At 37.3% G+C, this 15,480-nt stretch overlaps 1 protein-coding gene across 2 annotated transcripts in view; it reads left to right on the top strand.

Moving 5' to 3' along the window:
* The window catches only part of nt5c2b (5'-nucleotidase, cytosolic IIb), a 60,989-nt gene that overhangs the window by 28,897 nt on the left and 16,612 nt on the right, over nt 1-15,480 (top strand). The window contains exons 4-8 of one of the 2 annotated variants that reach the window (XM_059351334.1): nt 7,039-7,156; nt 7,378-7,473; nt 8,684-8,775; nt 12,576-12,633; nt 13,249-13,342. In XM_059351334.1, coding sequence (XP_059207317.1) covers nt 7,039-7,156; nt 7,378-7,473; nt 8,684-8,775; nt 12,576-12,633; nt 13,249-13,342 — 458 coding nt within the window. Of the gene's footprint in view, nt 1-7,038; nt 7,157-7,377; nt 7,474-8,683; nt 8,776-11,750; nt 12,634-13,085; nt 13,343-15,480 lie in introns of those variants that run through there. The other variant, XM_059351416.1, reaches the window with a different exon arrangement.

Below are 15,480 nucleotides of genomic sequence, written 5' to 3'. Positions count from 1 at the left end.
ACTGGCAACAATCTCATCAGAGAGTCAAGGTAACAGATCCCTGAAGCCCCAGCTCAAAGTACATGGTTGCATGTGTGTGTGTTTGTGTACATGTGCATACTGACAGCGTGAGAAATGCGAGCCGGGGCTTACAGCAGAGGAGCAAGGACCCCTATAAAGCAGAAATGCAAGAGTCAAGGACAGTGGAAGCAATTAGCCACTAGCATCGGTTAGCTGCTAGCTTTTGCTAATGACCGAATTTCACCGTTTTCCTGCATTTCACAACAAAGAAATAAGATTTAGCAGAACTATTAAAGATATAACTTAAAGATATAAGTAACAACAACTCACCAACTTGTTTTTGAGCAGACAACTGGCTTCCTTTGTTGTGCTAATTTACATAATTGCCCTAAATGTCAATCATTTATATTTCCAAGTTTTACCAACTTAAATCACTGTTTTAGGCCAAAAAATGCAAGTTGGCTTTCTTGCGGTGTATAACACATGGTTGCATGTGTGTGTGTGTGTTTGTGTACATGTGCATACTGACAGCGTGAGAAATGTGAGCCGGGGCTTACAGCAGAGGAGCAAGGACCCCCATAAAGCAGAAATGCAAGAGTCAAGGACAGTGGAAGCAGCAGTAACACAACTTCCGGTCCAAGCACAAATGCTGTAAACGCTTTGCAATAACATCCATGGAAAATATTTTCTCAGATGCCTCATTAACCCTTTGATGCACAACATGGGTCTAAAGCATGGGTCTCAAACTCGCGGCCCGCGGGCCAATTGCAGCCCTCGTCACGATATTTTGTGGCCCCCACCTTGATATGAAAGTTTAATGTGAGTTTTATATGAATGGCACTTTACCGTGTTGTGTGTGGAAGGTCCCTTTAATTACTGTTTTTGGTAATTTTGTGTCTTTTTTTAGTCATTTTGTGTCTTTTTCTTAGTAATTTTGTGTCTTTTTTAAATATTTTTGTGTCTTTTTGGTTAATTCCGTGATTTTTTTTTTGGTCATTTTGTGTCTTTTTTTTTTCAATTTGTGTCTTTTTAAAGTAATTTAGTTTTTTTCTGTCATTTTGTGTCTTTTTTTAATCATTTTGATACTGCCTCCAGCGGCCCCCAGGTAATTTGAGTGTGAGACCCCTGGTCTAAAGTGACCCGACAGAGTTTTTATGCTCTTAATATTTACAATAAATTATTTTCATCATTCAGTATTCCAGGTTTTCCTCAATTAGTTTGTCGTTGATCATCATACATCCTAATTTTATTATTTTTTTTAATAAAATCCCTTTTTGTGTCACTACTCTTCTAATGCACAACATGGGTCAAAAATGACCCATATCCATTTTTTAGCTAAGTAGCTTGCTAAGCTAACTGCTTAGCTAACTGCTTGGTAAAGTAGCTTGCTAAGCTAACTTCTTGGCTAAGTATTTGGCTAAGTAGCTTGCTAAGCTAACTACTTAGCTAACTTCTTGGATAAGTTTCTTGCTAAGCTAAGTAGTTAGCTTAGCAAGCTACTTAGCCAAGTAGTTAGCTATGTAATAATACAAAAACGTTTTTCTTAAAGTATGAGAAGCAAAATGGAAATAATGATCTGTTGTTCTCAAAAACAAGATATTTAAAGAATACTAAATTAATAATATTAAATCATAAAATAAGTTAAGAGCACAGAAACACACAGCAGCATTAAATAACATGAGATATTAATGCGGGTCATTTTTGACCCATGTTGTGCATCAAAGGGTTAACTGTAATATGCAACTTTCTAAGACTAAAGCATTCATGGAAAAACAGACGAACGCATAACTCCAGATGACTGAAGCTGTCTAACATGCATCTAGAATTACGTTTGAAAGGGACACACTGCAGGCCGCGTGTGTCATGTGTCTGTTTGAAGGGGGGTTGTTTTTCAAGTTGTTTAGTAGAAAATAGTAGATCATTGACGTCACAAAAATGGCTAAAGTAATTAGTGATTGAAGTCAGAGTGTGTTTTAAGGCAGTCAGAGTTAGATTAGTTTTGGTTATGTCACATGAGAGTTGAATCTGAATCTGTGTTTTTGTTTGTGCTCTTCTTACTGGTCTGAAGTGCAAAGGGTTCAGAAACGATGATGTCATTTCTGTGGACCAATGCGATTTAGTGGAATTTTAATCACAAGGGTTTTCTTTGAGTTTTAAACTCCTAATAAATAATTACTGAAGTTGTTTTTTTTGCCCCGAAACGTATAATTGTTGCTCATTTAGGTGTAATAAATGAAACTATTTATTTAAGTGTTTATTTCCTGTTTTATTTATTTTATTGTTCTTGTTTGCTTGTTTATGTACAGCACTTTGTTGCAGCTGTTGTTGTTTTCAAAGTGCTTTACAAATAAAGTTGAGTTGAGTTAATTTAATGCAATAGAAAAGTACATGAAACCAAGATGTTAGGGTCTTTAAAGACATATTATAAGATATTTTAGTTTAATTTTTGTCTGTTCAATCTTAATAGGCAATACCTAAAACAATTTTTTTTTTACAAACTTTATTGTATGTAGCAATATTTTAAGGCATTTAGTTTTGTTTAAAAAACTTTGCCTCTCTGATTGTAAACATGGAGGTAATAATTGTAAAGGAGAAGAAGGCTTCTTGAATGTTTTATTTAAGGCATCATATTTTGACAGTGTTCTTGTAAATTATGTGGTGGATTCTGTCAACGCTTCAATATGCTCTTAATTTGATAGCTGCATGTGTTTGGCGACAGGAAGTAATTCATACGAATACGCTTCTTGTTTACAGTCATGTTGGTGAACTTGTCTATGGCTCTCATCAGAAATGAAGGAGATAAAGAAGATAAACTCTTGCTTTTTTATCTGTCGAATGACATCAATTTAATCCATAAAAACTTTTTATTTCGGTGTTTCTGTCACTCAACTCACTACCAACCTCTTGTCTGATGCTCTATTGTAGTGGCAGCAGGGAACACTTGGCAATCTGTTTCAAAAAAGTAAGATTCACTAAAATATATGCTGGTTGGTGGATCAGATATATGCCGAATTAAACACTTTAATCCACCTTATTTGAAGATTTTTCTCTCCAGTTGAGGCTGCAGATGGACAGATGTTGTAAAAAAGCATATCAACCCAAGTTATAAACTGTGTATAACACGTGTATTAATACTAAAACTGTACTGTACAGAGTTTAGCTTTTTTGGTATAACACATAACTTTAATGTTCTTCAATGTTAGCTTGTGGCTTATGCAATAATGTGTGTTTATACAGTAGCATTAAGGAAAGCTCTGCACACCTCTGGGACATAAGTGATAATTGAGAGGGGTTACTCTTGTTAGAGTCTATACATTGCCTTTCAGGAAAAACTTGCATAATATTTCTTTAAAGATATAGAGAAATACCTAAAAATAGGGCTGGGCGATATGGACCAAATGTTATATCCCAATATATTTAGGCTGAATATCGATATTCAATATATATCCTGATATTTTATCGCAAAGTGAGAGCAAATGTTTAGTCAAAGCCAAATATGACATGTCACAAGTAGTTTTATTGAAACATAAATAGTTTATAACAACACGTGTACCTTCTTTTTTTTAAATCAAAGCTCCATAAAGTGCACATTTAAATAAAAAATATCTTAAATAAAAGCAGCAGCTTGCCTGGAGCAAGGATCACAGTGCAAATGTGAACTATATCGATTTATGCGATATGGTCTAATTCCATATCACATTTAAAAATATTTCAATATATCTTTCAAATCGATATATCCCCCAGCCCTACCCTGAAAGCGAATCTTTGTCAACTTTCAACCAGCTTTATAGCAAGTTTCTCTTTAATATTTTCTCATGTTCGGGGACTTTAAATTGCTTTATTTAGTTCTTTTCAGTTGAGTAGTTGCCGTCCATTAGATAGTGTCTTAACTGTGGTCAGTACAACAGGAAAATAGTCTTGTTTAATTATGATGTAACAAAGCAACCCCCTGATCCTAAATGACTCACTAAATGAACCTAGAGACGTGATTTTATTGTGTGCTGTGGGAGTGGGAGTACCACACCAGTGGTTCCAACAAGGTCAACACGTGTAAAGAGCTACCCAGTGAACCACAGAAAGAGATAGTGATGATAGCAAAGGTGACAGAGGGGGAAACAGCTCCTAAAATAGGTTTCTTTGTAGAGCCTCAGAGCTTCGGGAGATTATGACAAGTGAGGGAGGAGGAGTACGAGGAGTACGAGGAGGAGGAGGAAAGGCAATTTAGTTGGTGTACGCTACTGCTCTGGGCACTGGGCCCAAACCCTCCGTTTGCTGGGAGACCACAGCGGGGGGCGGGGGGGTTGAACTGTGCGAGGTTACGTGATTTTAATGCAGAAAGAGGCTCAGGCTTACAGAGCAGGAGTGTCAACAAAAGGACAAAGCTCAACTCAACTCAAGATTTTCCTGTAACTCAGTGCGCACTTCTTATTGCTCCTGTGTGTAACCCAGCATTAAAGTGCACTCACTCATTCTGCAGAGTAGGACACAGATGTTTTCCTGTTTGTCCTGCAATGCTGCCCCCCCCCCACTAACTGTCCTCTATCCCAGTAGTTCTCAACCTTTTTGAGTCACGACCCCCAATTTAACATGCATGTTGTCCGCGACCCCCGCTCACTGAACAGAATCTCACACGCACAGTTCAGATCACCCAAAAAAGAAAATGAGCAAAAAAGACACAAATTGACCACAAAATGATTAAAAAAAAGACACAAAATGAGCAAAATAAGACACAAAATGACAAAAAAAAGACACAAATTGACCAAAAAAGACACAAAATGACCAAAAAAGACACAAAATGACCAAAAAAAGACACAAATTGACCACAAAATGATTTTAAAAAAGACACAAAATGAGCAAAAAAAGACACAAAATGAGCAAAAAAAGACACAAATTGACCAAAATAGACACAAAATGACCAAAAAAGACACAAATTGACCAAAAAAGACACAAAATTACCAAAAAAGACACAAAATGATCCAAAAAAGAAACAAAATGACCAAAAAAAGACACAAAATGACCAAAAAAAGGAAACAAAATGACCAAAAAAAACACAAATTTACCACAAAATGATCAAAAAAAGACACAAAATGACCTAAAAGAAACAAAATGACAAAAAAAGACACAAAATTACAAAAAAAGACACAAAATGACCAAAAAAAGGAAACAAAATGACCATAAAAGACACAAATTGACCACTAAATGATCAAAAAAAGACACAAAATTACCAAAAAAGACATTAAATGACCAAAAAGACTAAAACACATTAACACATGAACACTTTAACACAGTGGAGACAGAGCTGACCTCCAAAATGTTTTGGCGACCCCCAGAAATCATCTCGCGACCCCAATTGGGGTCCCGACCCCAAGGTTGAGAATAGCTGCTCTATCTAAGCATCATCAGCCAATATGTCTCCCCCCTCCAGGGGCCTTTCCACCTCCCCACTGGGAGTGTGGAAAGAAGGCAACAACACAAGCGCATTCTTCTTTCGTATTTATAACATCTGACATATTCTTTTCCCAGTGTCACATAGCATTTCAATCCTCTGCCAGCCTATTCTGAGCCCAGCATCAATCTGCGTTTTATTTTCAGAGCCTTTCCCCTGCCTCGGTTTTGGTGACTATCTGGCTCTGGCTCTGGCTCTGGGGGGGTGACGGGGTTTGGGGCTCATTAGAGCTGCTGTTGAAAGTTGAGTGACTTTTCATTTTCACGCCTGATCCTGTTTCTTTGTGGATTTGCGTGCAGAACATTGAGGTCCTTGTTGATAGCGGCGAGGAGAGACAAGGGCAGGGACTGAGTGTTAGGAGGACGGGGGTTCACTGGAGAGTGAGAACTTGTCAAAATACTGAGACAACATCTCAGACTCTGGAGGTAGCCTTAGAAAAGTCTCATGTACATGTTGTGTAACTTGAGTGAGCTCCACTGACTGTACGTCACCTCTAATGAATCGTTGTTTGCTGTGTAATCACGGCTTCACCCAAAGGTCATGTTCCTCAACTGTGTACATAATACAGTGTTTATGTCACATGTATTTCACATGTTCGACCTCCACAAGCTGTCAGACAGACACCAGTTCAATAGCTGATAATTGTTTGGTTCATCAGGTAAGAGTTATCTTTCACCGAGCTAACAGACTCAAACACAGCTTTTATCCAACTGCAATAACCACCCTCAATACTGGAAAAAAACGATAATATTGCACTGCATTCACATTGATGGCTCAACACACTTGAGATATGTTCTGTACTGTTGTTTGTCTCGACTGTGTGTTCATGCTGTTTGTTTGTTGTTTTTTTCCTGTGCGACTATGCATGTATGTCTGGGTGTGTTTGTGTTTGTCTAAACTAGGTATTTTGAATTGTACATATTTTTCTTTTTATATTTATATTTTTATAGACTCTTAAATGTTGCACTTACTGGAGAGCACTTTGAATTTCGTTGTACATGTGACAATGACAAATAAAGACCTATTCCTATTCCATGCAACAACATGTTACTGTAGACTAGGGTTGTCACGATACTAAAATTTTCAACTCGATACAGATACTCAGGAAAATATTCGATACTCAATACCATTTTCGATACCACCAGGATAAAAACAAAGACCCCAAATAACCCCAATAAACCCCAGAAATATTTTTATTAACATGCAAAATGCAACATGTAAAAATTGAAAGAATCACTGGTTAAATATTTATAATAAAAAACAGTTGTGCAAAAAGAAACTGCAACTATGATAACAAGCTTCAGGTCTGAGGTAGTGCAAAAAATAAATAAATACAATAAACAATAACAATTAGAACAATATTTTGAGGTTGTATGCTGTGCACAATATTAGGCAAGCATGACAAGTCGACTTTTCTCTGTTTGTTGGTATCATTATATTTGTCCAAACAAATGTACATTAAGTTGTACCAGGCATTAAAATGAACAAGAAATTGAATATGAAGGGTGGTCTAATCATTTTTACCATGACTGTATATTGTGATTTTCTACTGGGGTCATTTTAGTAAACTGTGTTTTTTCTTTTTTTTCTAGTCTACAAGTCACCAGAGTACGAGTCACTAGGTTTTGAGCTGACGGTGGAGCGGCTGGTTTCTATCGGTTACCCTCAGGAGCTGCTCAGCTTCGTCTACGACCCGTCCTTCCCCACCAGGTCAGACATCAGATTAATGACCGCTTTTATTGCCTCAGCTCTTATAATTTTAGTGTATTTTATGAGCTAGGATATTAAGCAGAACTAAAAGAGGAAATACCTCTTCTTAATCATAACTGTAATCACATCACGAACGTGAGCAGTTAAAATGCCAAATGTTATGATCAAGAGATAACTTTGAAAAGTTGGTTTAATTCTGTTTTATTCTGTCCGACTTTCAGGGGCCTTGTGTTTGATACAATGTATGGAAACCTGTTGAAGGTTGATGCTTACGGTAATATCTTGGTCTGTGTCCATGGATTCAACTTCCTCAGAGGGTGAGTGCATCCAACGATGGTAAATCATCAATCGTGTTGTATTTTTCTGTGATATTTGGCGTGTTTCTTTTGAGTACTTTTTGGGAAGCAGCGGAGTGTTTTGGCTCCGCCCACTAATTAGTTCCCCTAATTAGTTCCCTCGGCCTCTGTTCCCATATTGGTACTTTTGTAGCGGCTAACCAACAGAGTTCAAATATGACTATTTAGACGCTCTAAAGACTCTTTTTCAAAAAAGCAACTAGCAACAAATCTTGCGACTTTTTCTGGTGTTATTGGAGACTTTTTGAGACTCGTTCCTACACTTCTTAATGAGTAGCAGGCGCCGTCCCAAAGCACTCACAAGCGGCCCAGTCCTCCCGCAGCAGTCTCTCCCAGCTGCAGTCAGAGCAGGAGATGTTAACCCCATCAGTGTCCAAGGTTATTATAGTTAACGAAAACTAACGAAATAACGAAAACTAGAATTGAGAAAACATTTTCGTTAACTGAAATAAAAATAAAAACAAGTTTTTAAAAAAACGATAACAAACTGAAACTGTATTGTGTGGTTACAAAACTAACTAAAATTATAGTGAAACTCTCCTTCGTTTTCGTCTTTATCAACTTTTTTCATACGTAAACGTTTTTGGTTGATATGAAATCTATTTCATCTATCTGGTTTTATGACTTAGTAAACTTATTGGGGCTGAGATGGATCAGACAAAGGAAATAAAGGAAACATTCATTGTGACCTTTTTGAATCTGGCACCGAACAAAAGCCCCATTACAAAAAAATTAAAACTACCACTAAAACTAATAAAAACTAAACTAAAACTAAGCATTTTCCGAAAAATAAAAACGAATCAAAACTAGCAAACTCACTCTAAAAACTAACTAAAACTAACTGAATTTGAAAACAAAAAATCACAACGAAATTAAAACTAAAACTAATGAAAAATCCAAAACTATTATAACCTTGTCAGTGTCCAGTTAGCACCAGTCTGCAAATGACTCACACATGCACGAAATCGCCGCTCGGTAGCGGCTCAGAAAGTACCGACCCAAAGCAGGTACTTTCTAAGCCGTTAACCTGTGAAGGTTATGAGTGTGAAGCCACACTCATAGCGGCTCACTAGAGGGAAAAGTACCTAATGGAAACTGCCTTTTGTCTCCATTTTTGTGTGAGTGGAAGGAAGAAGAACAATGAAGTCTTGTCTTTATCTTTTTTCCCCAGCCCTGAGATCCGCGAACGGTACCCAAACAAGTTTATCCAGAGAGATGATACAGAGCGCTTTTATATCCTTAACACACTCTTCAACCTGCCAGGTAAGGTCTCTGAGCACAAAGGAGAACACCATCGGGCTGTTAAAGAGAATTTAAACAAGCAAGAACAAGCTCTAACCTGATTTAAAAAGCTGAATATTATCTTAAAGGGGAAGTCCACCCAAAACCTTTCCCAGAGGTGGAAAGTAACTAAGTACATTTACTCAAGTACTGTACTTAAGTACAATTTTGAGGTACTTGTATTTTACTTGAGTATTTCCATTTTATGTAACTTTATACTTCTACTCCACTACATTTTGAGGCAAATATTGTATTTTTTACTCCACTACATTTAGCTGACAGCTTTAGTTACTTTTCACGTCCAGATTTAACATAAAAACATATGATCAATTTAAAACATCTATAAACATCACTTAGATGGTTATTGTAAAGTGTTACCGTCACTTTTTATGGGTCAATGACGTGATCTAACGCAGTGTCAGTTGGTGTAACCTGTAATTATTTTCCCATAAAAATCTGATTACATACAGAGAAATAAATGTGAACTAAAATGAGAAAAAATACAATCCACGTTTACATTGCAACACTATGGTATATAACAAATTTTTACATAATTTTTCTAAACTTTTGAAAAAAATGGTTGTATTTAGAATATGTTTTGCCCAATATTGATGAAATGTTCAAATGTAGAAATACTCCAGAGTTAATCTGAACCATGTCACACAGCCAGAGGTGGAAAGTAACTAAGTACATTTACTCAAGTACTGTACTTAAGTACAATTTTGAGGTACTTGTATTTTACTTGAGTATTTCCATTTTATGTAACTTTATACTTCTACTCCACTACATTTTGAGGCAAATATTGTACTTTTTACTCCACTACATTTAGCTGACAGCTTTAGTTACTTTTCACGTCCAGATTTAACATAAAAAAATATGATCAATTTAAAGTGATAAGACTTTTTACAAATCAAATATTATAACAGTAGATAGATAGATTACTTTATTCATCCCCGAAGGGAAATTCGGTTGTCACAGCAGTCTTATTAATTAATTAGGGCCCGAGCAGGCAACGACCTGCGAGGTCCCTATTGTATTTCGAATGATTATTAGGGCCCGAGCAGGCAACGACCTGCGAGGTCCCTATTGTATTTCGAATGATTATTCTTTTTTTTATTATTTTTCTTGGTCCCAAATGATCGCATATTTCACTGCCTGAACATACCCCAAAACTCATGAAACTTTAAATATAAGTCACACATGGTGAAAAATTTTATAATCTATTGTCATCCTGAATTTCCACCACTAGGTGGCGCTATAATAAAGGAAAGTGCGTTTTGGCTAATAACTCCCACATACTTTATCGCACATTCAAAAAACTCATATCCACGCGTTCACTGAGTTGTGCTGAATCTCGTGATATAAGCCACTCCCATTTTCGCCTGGAGTTTTTTTCCGCAAATTCGCGAAATGTCGCAAACCTACTTTTTCGAACTCCTCCTAGGCAATTTCATTGTTTTGCACCAAACTTTGCACACTGCATCTATGGACCCTCATGACAAAAAGTTATTAAAAGAATTTTGATTACTCAAATAATACTCAAGTTATTAAATAACAACTTCCTGCAGGTGGCGCTCTTTTCAACACAAAACACAAAGTGTTGCATATCTCCACATTGGTGTGTCTGAATGACATGAAACTCAGGTTGCTGCTTCCCCATGAGCCCCTTAGGCTCGATGCAAAATTTTGGGCGATGACCACTAGGTGGCGCTCTTTAAATTGAAGTATTTTATATCTCCACATCGGTTCGTCGGATTAACACCAAACTTGGTATACTTATTGTCAAAGCCCTCCTGAGGATAACCCTTGAAGATTTTATTGATCGGCCCCTAGGTGGCGCTCTGGCGGCAGTTTAATTTAATAAGTGCCACTGTGCCCAGACCACAAGACTTAAGGCAATGAAATTCATAGGGGTGGTATAGACTGGCCCCTGTAACGCACAAACCCCGACGGAAGCATGCCCCGACACGCGTGTACTGCGAGGGCCCGTTCAGTACTGCGCGCAGTCCTAGTTTATTTTTATTTTTTTTTTTATTTTTCTTCTTCCCAAATGATCGCATTTTTCACTGCCTGAACATACCCCAAAAGTCATGAAACTTTAAATATAAGTCACACATGGTGAAAAATTTTATAATCTATTGTCATCCTGAATTTCCACCACTAGGTGGCGCTGTAATAAAGGAAAGCGCGTTTAGGCTAATAACTCCCACATACTTTATCGCACATTCAAAAAACTTATATCCACGCGTTCACTGAGTTGTGCTGAATCTCGTGATATAAGCCACTCCCATTTTCGCCTAGAGTTTTTTTTCGCAAATTCGCAAAAAGTCGCAAACCTACTTTTTCGAACTCCTCCTAGGCAATTTCATCGTTTTGCACCAAACTTTGCACACAGCATCTACGGACCCTCATGACAAAAAGTTATTAAAAGAATTTTGATTACCCAAAGAATACTCAAGTTATTAAATAACAACTTCCTGCAGGTGGCGCTACTATCAAGACAAAACACAAAGTGTTGCATATCTCCACATTGGTGTGTCTGAATGACATGAGACTCAGGTTGCTACTTCCCCATGAGCCCCTGAGGCTCGCTGCAAAATTTTGGCCGATTACCACTAGGTGGCGCTCTTTAAATTGAAGTATTTTATATCTCCAAATCGGTTGGTTGGATTAACACCAAACTTGGTATACTTATTGTCAATGCTCTCCTGAGGATAACCTTTGAAGGTTTTATTGATCGGCCCCTAGGTGGCGCTCTGGCGGCAGTTTAATTTAATAAGTGCCACTGTGCCCAGACCATAAGACTTAAGGCAATGAAATTCATAGGGGTGGTATAGACTGGCCCCTGTAACGCACAAACCCCGACGGAAGCATGCCCCGACACGCGTGTACTGCGAGGGCCCGTTCAGTACTGCGCGCAGTCCTAGTTAATATTAAGTTATTAAATGAGCCCTGTCTTTTCAAAATGAAAACACTTCTTACATAAATGCATCAATGCAAATAATGTTATAGTATATTTAGAATATATCAAACAATCTGAGTGGGTTCATTCTGCATAACGAGTACTTTTACTTTTGATACTTTAAGTACATTTTGATGCTGATACTTTTGTACTTTTACTTCAGAAAGGTTTGAATGCAGGACTTTTACTTGTAGTGGAGTCATTTCACAGAGTAGTATTAGTACTTTTACTTAAGTAAAGGATCTGAATACTTCTTATTTGTACTTTACTTGAGTATTTCCATTTTATGTTACTTTATACTTCTACTTCACTACATTTTGAGGCAAATATTGTACTTTTTACTCCACTATATTTAGCTGCCAGTTTTAGTTACTTTTCAGTTCAAGATTTAACATAAAAACATAATTAATATGAAATGTTTGCTAACATGTTTTAAATTGAACATCATAAGAGTATATTAAGTAGTAAAAATGAGCCCTACCTTGGGGAAATTAAAGCGGTCTGTACATAAATGCATCAAAAATAATAATCCAACAATATATTTTTAGAATATATAAAACAATCTGAGTGGGTCCATTCTGCATAACGAGTACTTTAACTTTTGATACTTTACGTACATTTTGATGCTGATACTTTTGTACTTTTACTTCAGAAAGGTTTGAATGCAGGACTTTTACTTGCAGTGGAGTCATTTCACAGAGTATTATTAGTACTTTTACTTAAGTAAAGGATCTGAATACTTCTTCCACCTCTGACCTTTCCCTGCAAGTCAAAGAGCAGTTTGATGGAGCTGCTGTGTTTCTTTCTGTTCCCCTCACAGAGACCTACCTCTTTGCTTGCCTTGTGGATTTCTTCTCCAACTGTGACACATACACAAGGTGAGGAACTGTTGACATAATGTCTGTCATGCAACAAGTTTCTGGGCACCGCATGGTGACACAAAGACAGTTGCAAGCCAAACTGGGTCAAGAACAAGCCCTACAGCATGGGAGGGTCCAGGTGTCTCAACTGCTAATCTAAGCTAATTGTTTAAAAATGCAAATCAAATGGGTGTTCAGTGACAAACCCTGTACTTTTTTCTATAACCGTGATTTATTAATCTCTTCTACTAACTGTAGAAAAGCATGGATTCTTATCAGAATGAGATAGGAATGACACAAAACAATGTTCTCACTAACTATTTAAAGGGATTAAAATCTTGATATAGTTATGAGTTAATCTTTTAATTGTTACTGTAGTGAGATTTAATGGCCTGTAAAATTTGTTGAGAATGTAATCTGGAATGGCTGCATGTCTTTTGTCCTCTGAAACCTGGTTGTTGGTCTTTTAGGGGGAGAATGCTTTCCTGTTTGGCTGGGGACCCCTCCAACAAGGGAAGGCTATCCCATTTAAAAGCAAACAAAAAAACAAATGTCATGTTTTTGAAAACCTTCTGTAAAGATGTGGCCTGTCCGACGGCTGTGTACGTGTGTGTCTCTGCTCCTCTCCCCCAGCTGTGAAAGTGGCTTCAAAAATGGCGACCTCTTCATGTCCTACAAGAGCATGTTCCAGGACGTCCGCGACGCCGTCGACTGGGTCCACTTCAAGGCAAGAAACCTTTGATGGTTATTAGTTTAAACCTCAGTAATCATCTCACAGTCGGACATGAATATGAGAACTAATGCTGTGTTCCAATCCCCATACTTCCCGTTCTTAATATACTTAGTTTGAGTACGCAGGGTGTTTTCCGATTCTGATCGCGGCGAAAAGAAGTGTACCTAGGTCAGCTATTCTCAACCTTGGGGTCGGGACCCCAATTGGGGTCGCGAGATGATTTTTGGGGGTCGCCAAATCATTTTGGAAGTCAGCTCTGTCTCCACATGTGTTCATGTGTTCATGTGTTTTAGTCTTTTTGGTCACTTAATGTCTTTTTTTGGTCATTTTGTGTTTTTATTTGGTCATTTTGTGTCTTTTTTGTGTCTTTTTTTTATCATTTTGTGGTCAATTTGTGTCTTTTTTTTTGGTCGTTTTGTTTCCTTTTTTTTGGTCATTTTGTGTCTTTTTTGTGTCTTTTTTTTATCATTTTGTGGTCAATTTGTGTCTTTTTTTTTGGTTGTTTTGTTTCCTTTTTTTTTGTCATTTTGTGTCTTTTTTTTTAGTCACTTTGTGTCTTTTTTTGGTAATTTTGTGTCTTTTTTAGTCATTTTGTGTCTTTTTTGGTCATTTTGTGTCTTTTCTGGTCATTTTGTGTCTTTTTAGGTCATTTTGTGTCTTTTTGATCATTTTGTGGTCATTTTGTGTCTTTTTTGTGTCTTTTTTTTATCATTTTGTGTCCTTTTTTAGTCATTTTGTGTCTTTTTTTGATCATTTTGTGGTCAATTTGTGTCTTTTTTTTGGTAATTTTGTGTCTTTTTTTGGTAATTTTGTGTTTTTTTCTGGTAATTTTGTGTCTTTTTTGATCATTTTGTGGTCAATTTGTGTCTTTTTTGGTCATTTTATTTCCTTTTTTTGGTCATTTTGTTTCTTTTTTTGGGTGATCTGAACTGTGCGTGTGAGATTGTGTTCAGTGAGCGGGGGTCGCAGACATCATGCATATTAAATAGGAGGTCGCGACTCAAAAAGGTTGAGAACTACTGACCTAGAGGACCCGGATGTTGCCCTCATAACGGTCAAAACGCTGAGTGTGGAACTATGTACACATTACACATGTAATTTCCAGTAAGTGCACCACGGAGTATTAGATTTGGAACAACACTCACCTGCTGAAATCTGAGGTACTTAGTAAGTGCGGATAGTGTGCTGCGTTTAAGTGTACTCATTGAAGTATGGGGATTGGAACACAGCATAAGACCCTCCTTTTCTCAGGCTGTGTCAGAGTTCAACTGAAAACTTTCACACTAGCATAAACAAACTCAACTTAATGGGAAAGTTCACCAGAGTTCAGCTAAACCCAACAGGTCAGGTGCAAAACCAGGCTGGGATCCATCCACTGGGACCACCGATCACTACATGACACTTAAATGAAGTTAATCTCAGGAGAACATGTCAGGGGGAGAGCTAACAGGATGTTGATCGCCCTCTGGGGCTATTAATATCCACCAAACTCACAACAGCCTTCTGAAACATCTGCAGCGACACACAGGAAGTGGTTGTTGTCAGGCTCACAGCATCAGAGACCATGTTTATGTTGTTGTTGTTTTTTTGTGTGGTTTTCTCCAAAAAATACCCATTTGTGAGAATTGGGACAAATCATGTCCTCATGTCCTACCACAAAAACTTATAATTAGTTCTTTAGTAATTATAGTATCAACACACTAATTTAATTTTTTGGGGTGAACAATTATTTTTAAGTGTTAACACTCTAAAGCTGCACTGTTCCAGAAAACACCCTCGTCCCAGATAAGAAGTCATAAAAACATATATAGATTTATATGTTTTGGGTGGTTTTCTCCCCGTGTCAGCGTGGATTCCTCCCACAGACCAAAAACATGCAGCTTAGGTTTAATTTGTGACTCTAAATTAGCCGTAGGAGTGTATGAGAGTGTGAATGGAACTGTCTGGCCTGCCCTATGATTAATGTCTCAGTCTACTCCGAAATGAATGCACATTTGCAACATTTAAAATTCTTTATTGAGCATGATAGTGTTTTGAAAGTAAAAAAAAGATTCAAAATCACATTTTATGTTGGTCTAAAGGACTAAAAAAAGACACAAAATGACCAAAAAAAGACACAAAATGACTTACAA

This window comes from Centropristis striata, chromosome 1 (genome assembly GCF_030273125.1).
Source record: "Centropristis striata isolate RG_2023a ecotype Rhode Island chromosome 1, C.striata_1.0, whole genome shotgun sequence".
Classification (NCBI taxonomy): Eukaryota; Metazoa; Chordata; class Actinopteri; order Perciformes; family Serranidae; genus Centropristis; species Centropristis striata.
The sequence above is the reverse complement of the archived record's forward strand: the minus strand, read 5'-3'. Positions and strand labels throughout refer to the sequence as shown.